The 17850-nt window shown below is 35.9% G+C and overlaps 1 protein-coding gene across 4 annotated transcripts in view; it reads right to left on the bottom strand.

Annotated features, from left to right (window-relative positions):
* Positions 1 to 17850, bottom strand: part of LOC149065606 (twitchin-like) — an 834903-nt gene that overhangs the window by 561145 nt on the left and 255908 nt on the right. For all 4 annotated transcript variants that reach the window (XM_089253452.1, XM_089253454.1, XM_089253453.1 and 1 more), the window contains 2 exons: positions 14528 to 14830; positions 93 to 250 (listed from right to left, as the gene is read on the bottom strand). In XM_089253452.1, the coding sequence (XP_089109578.1) occupies positions 93 to 250; positions 14528 to 14830 (461 nt within the window). The remainder of the gene's footprint in view (positions 1 to 92; positions 251 to 14527; positions 14831 to 17850) is intronic.

Raw genomic sequence — 17850 nt, 5'->3', positions numbered from 1 at the left:
GAGAATCCAGAGAAATATTATCCCAAGAAATATAGTACATTTAGAGAAACATATTCTATGAATTTATTGGCACAATGAATATTAGCACTAACAGGTCCTGTTGTCCAGTCTCCTGAAAATTTATCTTTGTACTCCACAACATAGCCAGTAATTGGTGCACCCCCATCAGATGAGGGTTTTTCCCATTTTATGTCAATCCTGTTTGTATCCCAATCTGTAATTTCCACATTTCCAGGTTTTGATGGCTCATCTGCAAAGTTAAAACAAAAAGTTAATAATATTTAACTACATAAATCTTAACAACTTATCCATGAGAAATTTGTATTTTTATAATACCTTAGACAACATAATCATAGCATAATGGAAAAGAATCCCTAAAAAAAAATTTTTTTTTGCAAAAAAAAAATTTTAAATAATTAAAAACTTTTTTTTAAATTTAAATTTACTTTTTTTTCCCCCTAGCACCATTTCAGTCAAGCCAAAACAAAATGACAAATGACTTGGTTACAAAACCAATCTTTGGCCAAAACAGTGCACTAGCAACCACAGATAATTCTTTGCTGTCTCTCCTCATATATATTACATTGTTTTTTTGAGTCTTCCAAAGTGATGAGCTTGTCAACTCTCTTCGACAAGGCATGGCAAATTTCGAAGACATACATTTTTTAAGAATGATGCACCTTCGAGACCACTTTCGAAAGCACAATGCAAAAAAATGTGTAAATTACAAAATCCGACGTATATAAGGCAAGGTGAACCAGATAGTTTTACTGCATTGCTCATCATTTTTTAAATTTTTCTGTTTTGTTCACATTTTACTGTTCAATGCCAGTGTAATCATTTTTGACAAATGAAGCACTTCCATTTCTAGCTCTTTGCTGAGCATTGTAAATATTGTTTATGCCTGTTCATGCCTTAAAAATACAGAAGACGACTGAATGCTATTGGGTAGCATCAGAATCACCAAACCTAGAATAGGCCTATGTATCCAACTGCTTTGAAATGCAAACTGTTGTTTCACCTATTTGCACCATAATTTTGAATGATAAAAGTTACTGTCCAAGACCACGAAGTAATAAATACAAAATTATTTTTACATCCAGACAGAAGTTTTTAATGACTACTATACTTGTTGAACCCTCAAACTAAGCAAATGAAAAATTAATCAATCAAATGTCAAATGGTCCACATACCCCCCCCCCCTCTAAATTACCGTAAAAATGATACAATTTCTGCTTTGGTAGAGTCATTAATTACATTCTCCAACATTTGTAATATTTGGCAATATATTAATAATTTCCTGCTCAATTAAAATCAATTACACAAATTTTATCGATAGGATTTGGTAAAAAAGTAGGAAAAGTAGGACAAAAACTAGAAAGTAGGACAAAACCGAGAAAGTAGGACAAAAGTAGGACATTTTACTAAAAAGTAGGAAAAGTAGGATGAGTGGGAGCCCTGATTACTAGTATTGAACAACATTCCTAAAATATTGTGCCTGATGTCTTGTTTATTTGTCATGTATTTTTTACTGTAATTCCGAAATAACATTATAATGACTGATATTATACTTTATAAAAAACAGACACTCCTGTTTGCCACATACAAATATTAATATATTTTATGCTTATTCAAAATTATTTGGATCTCTATATGTCTAATGAATTTTAACATTATTAATGGAAACTGATTTTATTCATACATGATGAACATGAATTGTATAAATTTTTATATATATGCAAATTATGTACATGAAATGAATTGTATCATTTACATCTATGATCACCAGTATAGATCGTATGATCGTCAGATGATTTTATTCTTCTCTGTAATGTACATGATATATATTTTACTGCCAAAAATTTCAATTTAAAAATATATATTTTTTCATATTATTTAAGCTGGCTGGGAATGAGTAATCAATTCATGCCAAATTAAAAAAAATTCAATATTCAATTCAAAGCACAAATTTTTACTATGTGTGTGTCATCTTACTCCCACATGTAAGAAATAGAACAATTTCAAAATAATGAAGAGATATGTACCTCATTTAACAAAAACAAGTTTTTATGTAAAGATTTCTCAAGACTGTTTTCTATACTTTGCAAAGTAACTTTTGTTATAAAGATGGTATACATATGTGGACCTTCTTCAATAAAATGAACATATGAAAATAGATGCGCCTCACTTCATGTAATTAATTGGTTCAGCAAAATAATCACACACGCCAAAATTCTATATAGTGCATTAAATTTAAAATAGTGAGGGAAATAGTGTTTTTTTTTAATTTCTGGAACAATCATAACATTATAAACATGAAGACCAATAAAAAATATACACATTTAACAAAAGCCGTACAACGAACTAGGATAACATACAATATTAGGTTTTAGCAGCTGGCTGATGCGAAGCTATATTTAAGAAAGAGAGAAAATTCAACTGCCCCTGTGGAAAATCGAACCCACGTCCTTTCACTTTCCGGGTGAACACCCTAGACCACGAGACTGCAGAGACAACGAATATCTCAATAGTTCCTTGGAGCTCGTGTGCACTGAACGGAACCATACATGGACGGTCGGACACAATTCAGGCCAAATCTCATAATTGCTGATGATGCCACCAGATGGTGACTTATCCATGGATGACGTCCTGTTCAGTGCACACAAGCTCCAAGGAAAGATTGAGATATTCGTAAATCTCATCTGTAAATATATAATGTCTGTAAATCATAATGTCTTAATGGAAAATTTCACACAAACACTGAGTGTTTCGCAACCAAGGGATCATGCAAAATGTTTAAGTGCTCTACAGAATTTTTTTTATGCAATCGCTGTTTGCCAATGTGGGCTCTACATCATCCAATATCATGGCATTAGCAAACACTATTTATGTACTTCATGCTGTGATATTAATAAACCATATTTAGTTGAGCAGTTATTTCCTGAAACTGCAACATATTTTTTTTTGGAAAATCAGGCTTTTCCACATAAGAAATCACGCGTAAGGGCTGGATTTCCAAATGGTATTCAAGACTTACAAAATTGCATGCAAGCTGCTTTCCTCGACAGCATTGCTAAGGATTACATAAACATAGCCGACAGTGTACAAACTGAGCCTCATATGACAGCTATTGACACTCTCATTGAAAATTTTAGAGAAAATCAAAAAAAAGAAGAGCATGAACATGAGATGAATGTTATAATTTCAGAAGAAGAACAGCGTAGGGCGAAGTCTTATGTATAGATGCTGTCGAAACCTTGAGAAAACTGCAGCACTTTGCTTTACATTATAAATGACTCGATCATGTTTAGGTTGCTTCCTGGAACAAAACTGTTTATTGAAAGTCAGGCAGCAAAGGCTGTGAAACTGCATATGGAAAACGCTTATTGACCACTAGAAAACGAAAATTTAGTTTTATTTACAGTACTGTTTTTTCAAATTTTTTATTCACTATTCATATATGAGAATATTTAATGTATGCAGAAAATTCTCTTATAACCAAGAGAAACAAATAAGTGAGAAATTGCTGTACCTAGCTCAATAACTATTACATGTACAAAATATAGCATGTACTAACGGGACCTGAACAAGAATTTTTATGACATTCTCGTTACAATGATGTAAATGTGATAACAACAAGTGTCCTTCATGCCGCTATTCTAGTTAGGGTGCTAGGCGGAACGACGCGAATGGTTTCATAATAACCATTACATGTAGTTTATATTTTTATATATTCATTTTTTTTAAATATAAATATAACCAGCCAGATCAAGTCAACTAAAACACCAAGATCGAAGCTGATCCTTAGCTAAGGCTCTCTCCAGACAATCCCCCATTTAAACCAAGCCCACATTGCTCACCAAAATAGGTTTAGGGCGAGACGACTCGACCTGGCAGTTATATATAGGTATATAAATGTGTGTATATGTGTATTTCTCTTTCCTCTATTCAAGTTCTTCAAGCATTTCATGTCCACAACACACGTGCGTACTCATATTGTCATATTCATGTTGCTCACCAAATAAGGTGCTAAGCGAGATGCAACTGGTGATCCCCCTAATGGTATATATTCCCCCAGATAATACTTCTATTTTATATATTTTCATTAAATCCACCGGAGAGACTGAACTTAACCCAATAAAACTGATGCTGACTTCTAGTCCGCAAGTTATCAAACTCATTTGCTCACCAATAAGGAGTTAAGCGAGATGACTTGCTCCGATGGATATACATATATATATATATATATTTTTTTTTTATTTCACAATAAGATTCTCATTTTTTTTTCTTTTTGTATCCTGTGTATATAATATGGCAAGTGTAAGATAACAGATGACATGGCATGGGGGGAGGGGCTCAATTGGTTTTAAAACGTACCTCCATCCTAATATGTGTACATTCATCTTAACTAAACCCTGAAAATTATCCAACTCCTAATCCCATCTCGTCTGTAATCACCACAAAATTTGTTAATCGCAATATTACCCAATTGTCCGGGGAAAATATGTTGTAAAAGTTTGTATGTTTTTTTTTCTTCTTTTTTTTTCGCCACAAAATAAAGTGTTCCACACTCTGCCACGAAGCTGGGCTGGAAGAGATCTCGGCAATGGGATAAGTCCAGTGGCAAAGTTCTGGCATTCATTCATTCATGCACCTAGCTCAAATTGTTTGAAGGATTGTTCTTTAAATATTGAATTACTCTAAAATGAAAAATAATCATTTTTTCTATAGAAAAGAATTTTTTTTACAAAATTACATTATTTCCAACAATATTGTAGAATAGTTTACTTGGCGATAATCCTTCCAACAAATAAGAATAATACAGTGTAGTAGTTTAATTATAATAACTTATTAACCACACCCATTCCTAAATGTATTTTAGGCTAAAATCACTATTGCCAATCTGCGATATACATTCACCCCCTCCCAGACACATTGACCTATTTTTGAGTCAAACCTTTGGTGAGAAGAGAATAAATTATTTCTACTAATAAATGTATTAGTTACAATTTTTTGAAGTAATGAATTAATTAAACACATAATTATATTAATGATATTAATTGATAAACTTTAATATTAACAGCATTGTAATACTGTAATATATTAATAATTATGTAACAATATATTAATAATTTATCATTATTAAATACCTCTAAATTTACTTCAATTACTATTGTTTACAACAACAGAATCCCGGAATTTGAGTACACTAATTCCAGCTTTCCCGGGATTGAGAAAAACCTTGGAAACATTAATCCCTAGTGTGGGCATACCTGCTTGATGAGCAACGAAACTATAGAGATGCGGTGGATATCTTATCTGAGAGAAACTAAGGATAAATTTGACACTGTGTGTAATAAAACTAAGTGAAATCTCAATATAACAATATTCTGTGGATGAAGAAAAATATCATAGTAGAGGTATTATAGTTAAATTGAGAGACTTTGACACTGAATACCGACCATTAAGGCTGCAACTAGATTCTTGATCAGCCAAGGAAACACACATTTTGTCGCCCCCATATAATGTTCAACGAGAGGTTAAAAGGTGAAATTTGTGCTCCCTTCTGGTCTGGGGCAAGAGACCCGCATGCTCCCCTCATCCCACTTATGGCCCTGCTGACTATGGACCACCAGAAACTTCCATACTATAAAATTATTTACTGCACAGCACTTTTGTGTACTACACAGAAAGTAGCTTCACGGGAACTTAATAAACACTTTTGAAAGGTAGATAGTGCTAAATATTAATGTTTATTAAACACGCTTGAAAGAAAATTTTTTTTGAAGAATTTAAAAATACATAGCAGGGGAATTTTGAATGAAATATAAAAAAAATATCTTTGTGTGTGTATATATATATATATATATATATATTGTGGTTTCAAAGTCTTTAAAACAACATCCTAAAAAAGGGATTTATTGTAGTAAAGGATATCGCTGTATCGAGAATTTAACATTATACCAAGTAATTTCAAACAAGATTTGAAAAAATATTGTAAATGTATTTATCATCGCGTGTTGTTGGTCTTCTGGAAATTGATAATGAGAATTTGGATGAAGTCAAAACAAAGATCCTGCAAAATCTTGATATTATTGACTTAGAACCCGCCATAAACACAATTCAACGTGTTCCAACTTCGAGTAAAGATAAGATTAAGCCTATCATCATGCAATTCAAGACCAAAAAGTCCCGTGATATCTGCTACTACATCGCCTATAAATTTAAGATTTGTCCACCTCAAATAAATGATAGACGCACACTGAGACCTAACACAATATAATTCAACAAGCACTTGGCACCATTAGTTAAACATTTATTTTATTTTGTTAAGAAATTTAAAACTAAAAATGATTTTAAATTTTGTTGGACGAGAAATGGAAAAGTATATTTAAGAAAGTCAGAGGATTCTAGGGTGTATAAAATCAGTGATGTTGATGATCTAAATTGCATTAATTAACATGCATAAACCCCTAGTAATTGAATGTACACTCTGGAGGCACTCTGATTTTGTTCATGTTTCATTGCCCAAAACATTGTTGATGAAATTATAAATATGCTGTTTTTCTGATAAAATAATTCATATTTACATTTTATATATAACACAATCAATACATTAGTCTGCTTATAAAGTTTCCAAAATCGTCCTTTTACTTCTGTCATATTTACAAATTTACCTACATGTACACTCAATTTAAATTAGAACTTTACCAAATTTCCTTCCGGGTGCTGTTGGATATAGTCATTTTTATAAATATAAATTCCTTCATTTTAACATACAAACATTAGGACGAATTTTGACCAACTCCTTGTTTTATTGAATCAATCATTGAAATATATTCATATTTTGGTGCTATCAGAGGTTTGTGTCTTCGAGGATGAAATTAATCTTTATACACTAACTAACTATAATTTTTTCATGCATTGCAGAAGAGTACATCAACTCTGAGGGAATATTTTTTTACACACACAAATCTCTTAAATTTTTATACAAATATATACAAATACAACGCCACAACAGGCAAAATGCCCAACGAGGTGGCTGAGAAAAAGATGCCCATAAAAATATGGATGTCATATATTTCAAAAATATAGCAACCCAATTAAAAATGCAATTAACAAAAATTGTGAACAATATATACACATGATAAAATATTATACAATGCCCATAAAGAATACTTCTTATTCTAAGTATGGATAGCTTCTCGATTTACCCCAACATGTTTATCGTATTTCTTTTTAAACGTGTCAATTGTGTTACAATTTAGAACTGGACTGTTTTTTAATGCTTACTGGTGAATTGATAGTAATCCAAGAACAAACCTTAAAACTCACTATATTGAATTTGTATAGGTCACACTCATTTACTCCCAATCAATAATAGAAGAACTAGATTCCATCTTAAAAAATATTAAACTAAAATATAAAATAAAAAAAATAAAAATAAAAATTGTAGTTTTTTGATAGGAGATATCAGCATTGATATCCTAAATGCTACATATAGTGGGCTCACTCAGATTATTTGGATATGCTCTCTAGTCATGGCTTCACTTCTTTAATTTCCAATGTTACTAGGCCACTTTCATACTCATGTATTGATCACATATTCATTCGCTGCTTAATTAAAATTGATGAAATTTCCTCAGCTATATTACCACTACTTTAACTGATCACTATCCAATCTCCTGTGAGCTAAATTTTTTTTGTCTAACCCAAAACCTGCTAGTGGTAAAAAAAAAATACAAAAATAGATCTCATCTCATGAATCAGCTCCCAATATTCACCATAATATTGGGAGCTGATAGCCCTCCCCCTTCCCGTTTGGGTACATTAATGCTCTGGAAGGTTAGGAAACAATATTTTATAGGGCTGCAAATCTGTTTGCACATGGGGTTGCAAAAGACTTGAGCCGATCCCTGAAATAATGCAATATATTTTTTGCCAAATGCAATTGCATTTTCAACAAAAAGCTCTCATAAGCTTTTTGAAAGGGTAAAAAAAAGGAATTCCTTTTGGCGGCCCGATTTAGTCACACCTTACATACAGAGCTGCATTTAAGAGAGAGCACGGGAGTCTGGCTCCCTGGCACTTGAAGTGCACTGAGTTTGCACTTTTTTCTGTTCAATATTACTGGGAATGGGGTGCTAGAATGAAACCAGGCCCCGGGCAACAGAGTAAATTTTCCTTCCCAGTTGCGGCCCTGTTTATGCACCTGCTTAATTTTGGTCCTGGGTATCTGGAGCTTAGGTTTCTGAAACAACCAAAGCTGTTCATTTGTGTGTGGTTTGCTATGATTTTGCAGTCCACATACATGTGTTGCACTATTAGAAAATTATTGTGAGTCGGGAGATAGAACAGGGATATGGGGAGCCAAAATGCATGGTTTCCCAGTGTGAGAGAGTACTTTACTTTTTTTTCTAATAGCTTCTTGTGAGATAGATAGAAAAACAGCGCTCAAGCTCAGGATTCCTGTTCAAATAAGGCCCAGAAATCATAAAAGACATTATTTCTTACAAAAGCATTTGAAAATAATACTGTGTTTTGAATGGGAGGGGGGCTCGCAAATTGCACAGCCCTCTCTGGTCATCACTTCCAAAGAAAATAAGTTCCTCTTTTTTACTCCCCGTAATGCAGGGAAACATTCTTCTTAGCAGAACAATGGGGTGATGGAGGGAGATGATTTTCTCAATTCTTTTTATTTTTTCCATTATTACTGGACAATAAAAGAGAAAGCAAACTGTCCACTATCTCCCGGAGGGTTAATAATTACAAATACAAGGCCACAACAGGCAAAATGCCCAATGACGTGGCTGAGAAAAAGATGCTCATAATAAATATGGATGTGATATATTTCTGAAATACAGCAACCCAATTAAAATTGCAATTAAAAAAACTAGAAACAATATACAGTATATACATGATAAAATATTATACAATGCCCACAGAATATATTTATGATTGTCTTATTCTAAGTAGGGATAGCTTCTTGATTTACCCCAACATGTTAATTGTATTTCTTTTTAAACGTACCAATTAATTTAGAATTCATGAACCCAGGATTAATCTATTCCATTTATTCACAACCCTTGGAGAAAAACTCCCCCTAACAACACGACCTAGAATCGTCCCTTACCAAACAATACTGGTGTCCCCTTGTAAAAGCTGTTGATTAACAGCGTATTAATAACTCATGGTCTATCCCATCCATAGCATTGAAAATTTTGAACACTTTGATCACATCTCCCCGATATCTGCGTTCATCCAATGTAAACATATTCAAAAAATGATGTCTCTCTTCATAACTCAAGCCGTGTGTGCCACAGAGGACACGCATAGCTCTTCCCTGCACCCCTTCAACCAAGTCTATGTCCCTCTGTAGGTATGGTTTCCAAAACCTTACAGCATACTCCAGTCCAGGACAAACTAAGCCTCAGAAAAGCAGAAGAATGACTTTAGAATACAAAGAGAACTTTTTTGAAAATAAAACCAAGCATTCTATTCATATTTTTTACCACCGCTGGATAATGTTCAGAAAACCTAAGCCACTCGTCAATGAAAATTCCCAAATTGGTCACCCTAGTTGCATCGAACATAGTGGCATCATTCAACGAGTAGGAGAAAGGTGGGTTGTCGAATCAAAATGAGTGGCCATGCACTTGTCAATGCTAAACTTTATGCTCTATTCATTTGCCCACGTCAATCCTGTTTAAGTGGGTCTGGAGCAACTCCCTATCGCTTTGATTTCCAAATACCCCCATTAGCTTTACGTCATCTGCGAATTTGCTTTAAAGAAGAAAAAAGATTAAAGAAGACAAAAAGCAACTGTGTGCATATTCTTCTGTGTGGGCATCTTCACAGGAGTCGGTATACTGTATGTGCAATGCTAATCGACTCAAACGTTTAATTTCTCATCACTTATTTTTCATGTATATTTTGCACAGTAATTTTTTTAAAAAATACCTCAAGAATTATTTTCTATTTCTGAGTATCTAAGTTTTCTAACTCATTTCTGTGCCCGCTATAATTTGGCAACCTGTGGAGCCAAATAGTGCCACCATCTTAGTGCAGTGCAACCTGTGCAATTGCACAGGTTGCACTGCACTAAGACTGCTACTGTGTCAAGCAATTTGTCTACTATGCTAATAGCCCGCAATAACTTTACTATTTGTATAATAAACACTATCTGATCATGGTGATCAAGACATCTCTGAAATTCAGTAGATTTGACCAGTGAGTGTAGCTGTTTCTCCTAATATGGACTAGGCCCTTTGGTTCTTGTGCATGGTACTTTGACCACAGCATTTGATCAAATTGTCATTTTGGAAGACTTCTGCCAATCCTCCCCAGAAGTCGAAAAACTGTTTTGCACAGATCTAAATTGTCATTCATCTCTCTGGGGCTATAAAGACACAAACGTCAGAGGAAGAAAACTGCAAAACTTCCTCAGTGGATGTAATATGTTCCTTTTTAACACTAGCCACACAGGACCTACATATGAGTTGTCAAATGGCCGCGGCTGGGCCGGACCTGACTTTCACGACCTCTCCGTCGCTATTTCAGAATGTCACTTGGTCCATTGGCGAGGAAGATTCCCACAGTTCGCATAAGTATATTCACTTGTCCTTGCGTGCGGAGTGTGGCTCAATCACACAAGATCGTTATAGAACAACAACTAGGAGGCTGCGCAAGCTGGCAGCAGTCACAAGGCCGCTGTTCAATGTGCTCCTTAAGCAAATTGGGACGGTTTCAACGGAAGACGGTGTAAATAATACCATCGACAATTTTATGTTGGAATTACAGAGAAAATGCGCAGATACTCTTGGGTACGTCCAAATGAGATAAAATCGTCTTCCAAGCTGGTGGACCCAGCAGTTGACCATTGAAAGAAAAAAGGTTCGGGCACTGGAATGGAGATTTGTAAAGGCCAAAGAGGACAAAAATATAGCTAGAGCGCAATACAAGAAAGCAAGGGCGGTATACAAGCGTTCTGTTGAGAAGGCTAAAATCACCAGTTGGACGAAGTTTTGTGCCGAGGAAAGTAGTCCTTACGGTGGAGCATATCGTTCAGTATTTAAATGCAAACGTATACCTCCTCAAGTGAGGATGATGGTATGTTCAACTCAACCATTCTTGAGGCAGCAGAATACCAGCTGAATCTTATATATCCGGATACAGTAGAACGAATTGCTCTAGTGCAGAGACGAAGTGACGTATTTGAACATGATTTACATACTCACATAGTGAATAACCTCAAGAACAGAAGCGCACCAGGCTGTGACAATATCAACATCCCAATTCTGAAGAAAATTTTTGAAGAATATGCTGAAGTCTTTACCTTCGTTTTCAATAAACTGCTAGACATATCGGTGTTTCCTAACCATTTCAAAAAAGGGAAGATTCTTCTTTTTCTGAAAAAGGATCGTGACCCAGAGTCCTTGCGATCATATCATCCAATATGTCTTCTATCCACAATAGGAAAAGTTTTTGAAAAGGTTCTGGTCCAGCGTATTGTGTATTATTTAGAACAGGCTAATTGGTTAAGTCCGCTCCAGTTTGGTTTCCTCGCTGGAAGATCAGCGGAAAAGGCCATTGAGGCTCTTCTTTGTGTCATCACACACAAACACACCCATGGTCTTCAAACAGCTGTTGTGTCGGTGGGCATACATGGTGCTTTCGACTCCCTACACCACAAACTCATTATAAACCAGTTACGTCGAACAGCACTTCCGTCGTCTTTGGTAAGTATCGTGGAGAATATGTTGCGAGACCGTTACATAACAATGACTACTGATGGAGGTGTAGCAACAAAAGAGCAGCGTCAAGGATGCCCACAAGGATCTTGCAGTGGTCCTTTACTGTGGACGCTGGTGCTTGATACGCTGTTAAAACTTAACTGGGGTCCTCATGTCTACATACAAGCATTCGCAGATGATCTCATATTTGTAATATCAGGGGACGACCATGACGACATAACTGTGACAGCGCAAAATGCATTCATGTCACTGTCGAAATGGTTGAGTAATAATAAGCTGCAGATGGAAGTGGAGAAAACCACGTTTCTTTGGCTTCATCCCAAGAAGCAAAAGCCGAGGATCATTATCAATGGATTACGGATTTGGCCTTCCAAAGTAATTAAATATCTAGGGGTGTACATAGATGACAAGCTCAGTTTTATGACACATATCGCTAAGCAAGTAGACAAGGTACACGGTACCCTCCAACTCCTTCGTAGAGTAGCCGGACCAAAATGGGGGCTCCAGCAGAATTTTAGGAATATTTTATACAGATCAGTTGTGCAGCGCCAGCTTTCCTTTGGATGCGCCTCTTGGTTTCAGTATCCTACGCAAACACAAAGGAGAATTCTGGACATAGCCCAGCGCCCGTTCCTGTTATATGTATCCGGGGCCTACTCCACCACTGCAAATGAAGTCTTATATGTTGCCACAGGGAATCCGCGGCTGAGCAGTTATATTGAATATGAAGCCCACAAGACCAGCATTCTTCATTTGGATGAAGACGTTGTCATTAGTACTCAATCACTGCAAGCGCAGGCTTTTGAAAAGTAACACAAGCTATGGCTCATGCATCCCAGCGTGGACATTGACGCAAATCAGGTCGTGCTGTCTGGTGCTGAATGCATTAAGCTGGCTCCTGGAACAGTAAAGATCTATACAGACGGTTCGAAGTCTTCTGATGGTACAGGGTGCGCTTATGTAGTTATAAAAGAAGATGGATCCATCGAGGAACAATGGAGCAGGCGGCTCACAAAAGAAAACAGTGTTTTTCAAGCTGAAATATATGCGATTCTGAATGCCATTTCAAGGGCACACGCCTTATCGAAACCAGTGCTGATCCTCTCAGACAGCGCTTTGGGCATGTTATCAATCAAAAACCCACGTTCTGTGCATCATAATGTACGGGAGATTCGCCGAATTTTATGCGCCAACATGAGAATCCGATTGGCCTGGGTTAAAGCCCACGCAGGCATCTTTGGCAATGAAATAGCCTACAAACTTGCCAAGGAGGCCACAAAACTTCCATCGCAAGACGACCACCTTTGGCCAAGGAGTTTGGTCCATCGGGTGCTTAAAGAGGACGTGTTGCAGGAGTGGCAGACCAATTGGAATACATGTACAGCAAAGGACGCATATAAGATACAATGACGAGTTCATTGGCATTTGAACGTATGGCCTAGAGAGAAAACAATCGCTATCATTGAGCATGGCCCTTTTCTGGTGTATCTTCTGCGTTTTAAACGTTCTAGTAACAGCGTATGCATCTGCGGTTCAAATAGTTCCCTATGGCACTATATAACCTCGTATCCCCCAGATGATAGACTTCCACTTTGGCCAACTGCCAGAGTCCAGAATGCTTGCTTGGAAGATGATAATTCTAGACAGCCCTCTGAACTTTCAACCTTTGCAGAGGTTGATTCGATTCCTGGACTGCAACCTACATCTACTCCACAATAAGACACGAGCTGCGGGATCAAGGAGGCGGCGTTCGCGCTTGGAGGACCCGTCTTATGAGCCAACAAGAGAGGTAACACGGTTACCTATTAAAAAGTATAATTTACGGCCAAAAAGACATGCATCGGTTGTTTCACCGACATCTAATAATCGATACAATTTACGCCCAAGAAGACTCAACTGTTTCATCCTTTTCCGGCGGGTGTGAATGAAATGGAGATGCCGGACATATCGACGTCAATTTATATCTTACAAGATCACATACAAGACAAAAATTATTCTTTGATTATTTATATAAGGACTATTACGATTACGGACTGATTATCTGTGGATGATGCTATATGATCACAATTTGTACGATTTTTTATTCCAGATTATTTATTGAATATATGTATATCATTGTTATTTTCACATAAATTAATAAATTTCCGGATACACCCATCCCCGGGAAAGCTTCGATATCTCTCTGAGATGGGAAGCGGGGTGTGTCCGGTCCTTCAATGTTCAATGTCATTTATCTATTGTTAAGCTCCTCTTAATATTAATATAACGATATCCTTCTAAGATAAATCCCTCTATGATGATATTTTTCAAGAAATTTTTTAACTGCTATAACAATATGTATATTTTAGAAATCTTGCTTCAAATCACTTTCAAGATTCCCAGTGCATCTAATACATCGGTAATTTGTGCAACTTGATCACTGAAAGTGTTAATGAAATTCCCTATATTGCTATTTTCTGTGTAGTACACAGGAGTGCAATGCAATAAACCCCTTCATAGAGCCAAAACATCTGATTTTTATTTATTAACAAATCAACTATATTTTTTGTGGCAAATTAATATTTATAAGTGCATTTCTAGTGGTCCGAAAAAAAATGCAGATTTAGAAGAGATGTCAACAAGAGTAGCATATGATGAGATAATGCTGCTTCTTAATATAAAGACAATCATCCTTGGACAACAATGGTTTTCAACTAGGGGCCCTTTGTTTATTACCATTTTTATTTATTTTTAACGTAAAATTTAAAAATTACATTAGTATCATAAATTCATACCATAAGGATCCTTGGCAAAAGTATTTTTTGGTGCTACAAGTGGTTGCGAAGATCCTTTCTCATTAATTGCTCTTACTCTGAACTTGTATTCTTTTTTTGGTGTCATATCTGTGACACTGAATTTTGTGTCATCAGTTGTTGCAACTTCTGCCCATCCTCCACGAGCTCCTAAATCTTGTCTTTCTATCAAGTAATGTTTTAGAGGAATTCCTCCAGTGTCTTTACATGGTTTCCAAGAGAGTTTACATCTGTCACGATATACATCAAATACTTCCAATGGTCCCTCAGGTGGAGTTGGCACATCTGTGAATTCAAAAAGATTCAATTTAAAAATATAATTCCATAGACAGAATGCAGCTCAGAAGGAACATTGCTTCTCAGAGCTATCTACATATTCTTTGCAAGATACTTATTTTAATACCTGTACTTACATGTATTACGTGTACACCTGGTTTGCCACAGCCATTCTGGAACTCCCAACTAAATGAGAGAAGTGCACGGACTTGAATGGGGAGAATGTCTAATTGATGTAATATTCAGTTTTTGAAGAAAAATATTTTCTTCCCTCTTACTGCAATCGTGTCAATCATTTCTGTATGACCTAAATATCTACACTATACCCAGGTCTAAAACACAAACACATATATAGCAGTTTGTGTAAATATATGAAGGGTACCTACACAGAATCAGTGGAGACTTGGAGAATGAAAAACCCATGCATAATAAGATGTATTAATAATAAAAATCAAATAAACAAGAAATAAAATGGTTTTGTGCTAATAAAGATGGGTCAACCATAATGCAAATACAAAGGCTGTAACAAGCAAATTGCCTAATAAGGTGGCTGAAAAAATCATGCCCATAAAAAACATGGATGTCAAATATAACCAAAATACCCAATATATAATAAGCGTATATCATAGCATAATCTTCCAATATCTGACTCCTATTTGATATTGATAAAAACACAATAGGAGTGATACTCTGCTGAGTGTTTAGTAGGAATGTGGGTTATCTGCAATAGCCACACTCAGACAGTTCTTACTCTAAATGAAGGTGTTGATGAGCTGTGTGGGCAACAACGCCCATAGTCAATGTTGGGCTGTTTTCAGCTCTGAAATGTTCATTGGATTCATATGGATTCAATTTGTCTTCTAAGAGCATCCAAATATAGCAATGCTCCCAATTTTACTGTAAGCAGGCAGGCTTGTGTGCTAAAAACCAGTGGTACATGAGTTATACAAATACAAGGCCGCAACAGGCAAAATGCCCAACAAGGTGGCTAAGGAAAAAGACGCCCATAACAAATATGGATGTCATATATTTCTAAAATACAGCAAACCAATTGAAAATTCAATTAAAACACTAGAAACAATATATATACATGATACAATATTATACAATGCCCATAAAATATATTTATGGTTGTCTTATTCTAAGTATGGATAGCTTCTCAATTTACCTCAACATGTTCATTATATTTCTTTTTAAATGTGTCAATTATGCTAGAATTTACTACCCCTGGGGGAAGCTATTCCATTTATTGCAACCCTATTACAAAAAAATTCACTGCGACACCATAATTTAGAATTGTCTCTTACTAATCGATACTAGTGTCCCCTTGTAAAAGCAGCTGATTGATGCCATATTAATAATTCATGGTTCATCCTATCTATCCCGAAGAAAATTTGAACACTTCGATCATGGTCTTTCTTTCTTAGTCTGACAACCACCTCATTTTAGATCTTGCCATCCCATGCAACAGAAACTCTCAGCATTTCCTACTTATGTCGTGAGAGCATCTAACATTTGCTCAGACTGAAACACATTAGACTGTGAACGTGAAACCATCAGAGAAATTGCTAAAGACAGATTGTTCAACACCAACATTGTTGACGAAAAGAGCAGAAAATTCATGAAACCAGCAAAAGAAACCACTTTGGAAAATATTACTAAGAAGCCACTCAATGAAAGTGTAATTATACTAAATAATGCAATAGTCTCGCTTAAGATCAAGCCGATTCTCAAAAATTTTAACCTTACAGCCATAGATGTGCCTACTAAAAACTTTTGTTTCACACCCCCTAAAGATTCTATACAACAAAATAAACAATGGGTGCCATAGATGTGCCTACTAAAAACTTTTGTTTCAGACCCCCTAAAGATGCTATACCACAAAATAAACAATGGGGCAATTATTATATTCCATGTGGTGATTGCCTGCTTGGCTACATAGGACAAACATGGAGACCCATAAAAACTGGATTAAATGAACATGCTCACTGTGTTAAAAATCAAGAATGTGAAAAATCTACCATTGCAGCTTACTGCTGCAAGAGGGCCAAAAATTCAAATTTCAGGAAACAAGAGTTTTTAACGAAGTGAAATCCACGGCCGATTTAGACTTCCACAAAGGCATGTAGGACCTTCAAAAATAAATTAGTAAACGACTGTAAATCAACACCACCGATCGCATCACCATGGCTTAAATTCACTACGAGCGGGAATTCAAAGAAAATTTGAATAGACCAATCAGATAGCTCCATTTCACAAGCAGCCAATCAGGCTGTTGCAAAAGACTTACACGCAGGCACTTCTCTTCATTCTTGCCACAACGTTTGACTTGAACAGACGTATTGTTTTTTCATTTCGCTGAGCAACCAAGATTGAAGATTTGGTACTCAATCCAAGTGGGAAACTTGGTCAGCATTATACTCTTATCCTCTGAAGGCGACACCCATAGTGTGTGGAAATGCATTAGGAATTTTTTAGTATTTCCTAGTATTTGCCTTATTCGTTGACGATTTTTAAGGATACATATTGGTAAAATAATATCTTGCAGGACATATTTAGATGACTTTATGAGTGGCTGAATTGGCAAACTTGTAAAAGACCACAGTGCCATAAAGTGTAGACGAATAATTTACTGCCGTCCATAGCAATTTTTCTTATGCATGGAAAGCATTCCAAACAACAGGAAGAATTGTTAGAAAGATCTGTGGTGGTTGTTCACAGAAACCAATGCCAAGTGATGACAAATGTATCATTTTGAAGTGATAGATAGAGCTGAAAGGGATAGATTTCAGACTGCGGGAAATGCTTCCAAAGCAACTGCAGATGGCTACATAAAACACAGTATTGTCATTCACTGTTGCCAGATTATGTACAAAAAGATAGACTGTTCGCCCAATGACCAGAACGCTGCATATACTGTTAATGTATGTACACTGATGATACTTTGCAGTGTTGTGAGGACCACAAAGATTGGACAGCCCAGTAATGAGCAATGAGGCACTGTTCTCTTCAGTGATGAGAAATGCTTC

Source organism: Pholcus phalangioides, unplaced genomic scaffold, assembly GCF_987345545.1.
Source record: "Pholcus phalangioides strain wild (caught in Gottingen) unplaced genomic scaffold, Ppha-v1.0 ptg000039l_1, whole genome shotgun sequence".
In the NCBI taxonomy this organism is placed as follows: Eukaryota; Metazoa; Arthropoda; class Arachnida; order Araneae; family Pholcidae; genus Pholcus; species Pholcus phalangioides.
This window is presented reverse-complemented; position numbering and strand designations above follow the sequence as displayed.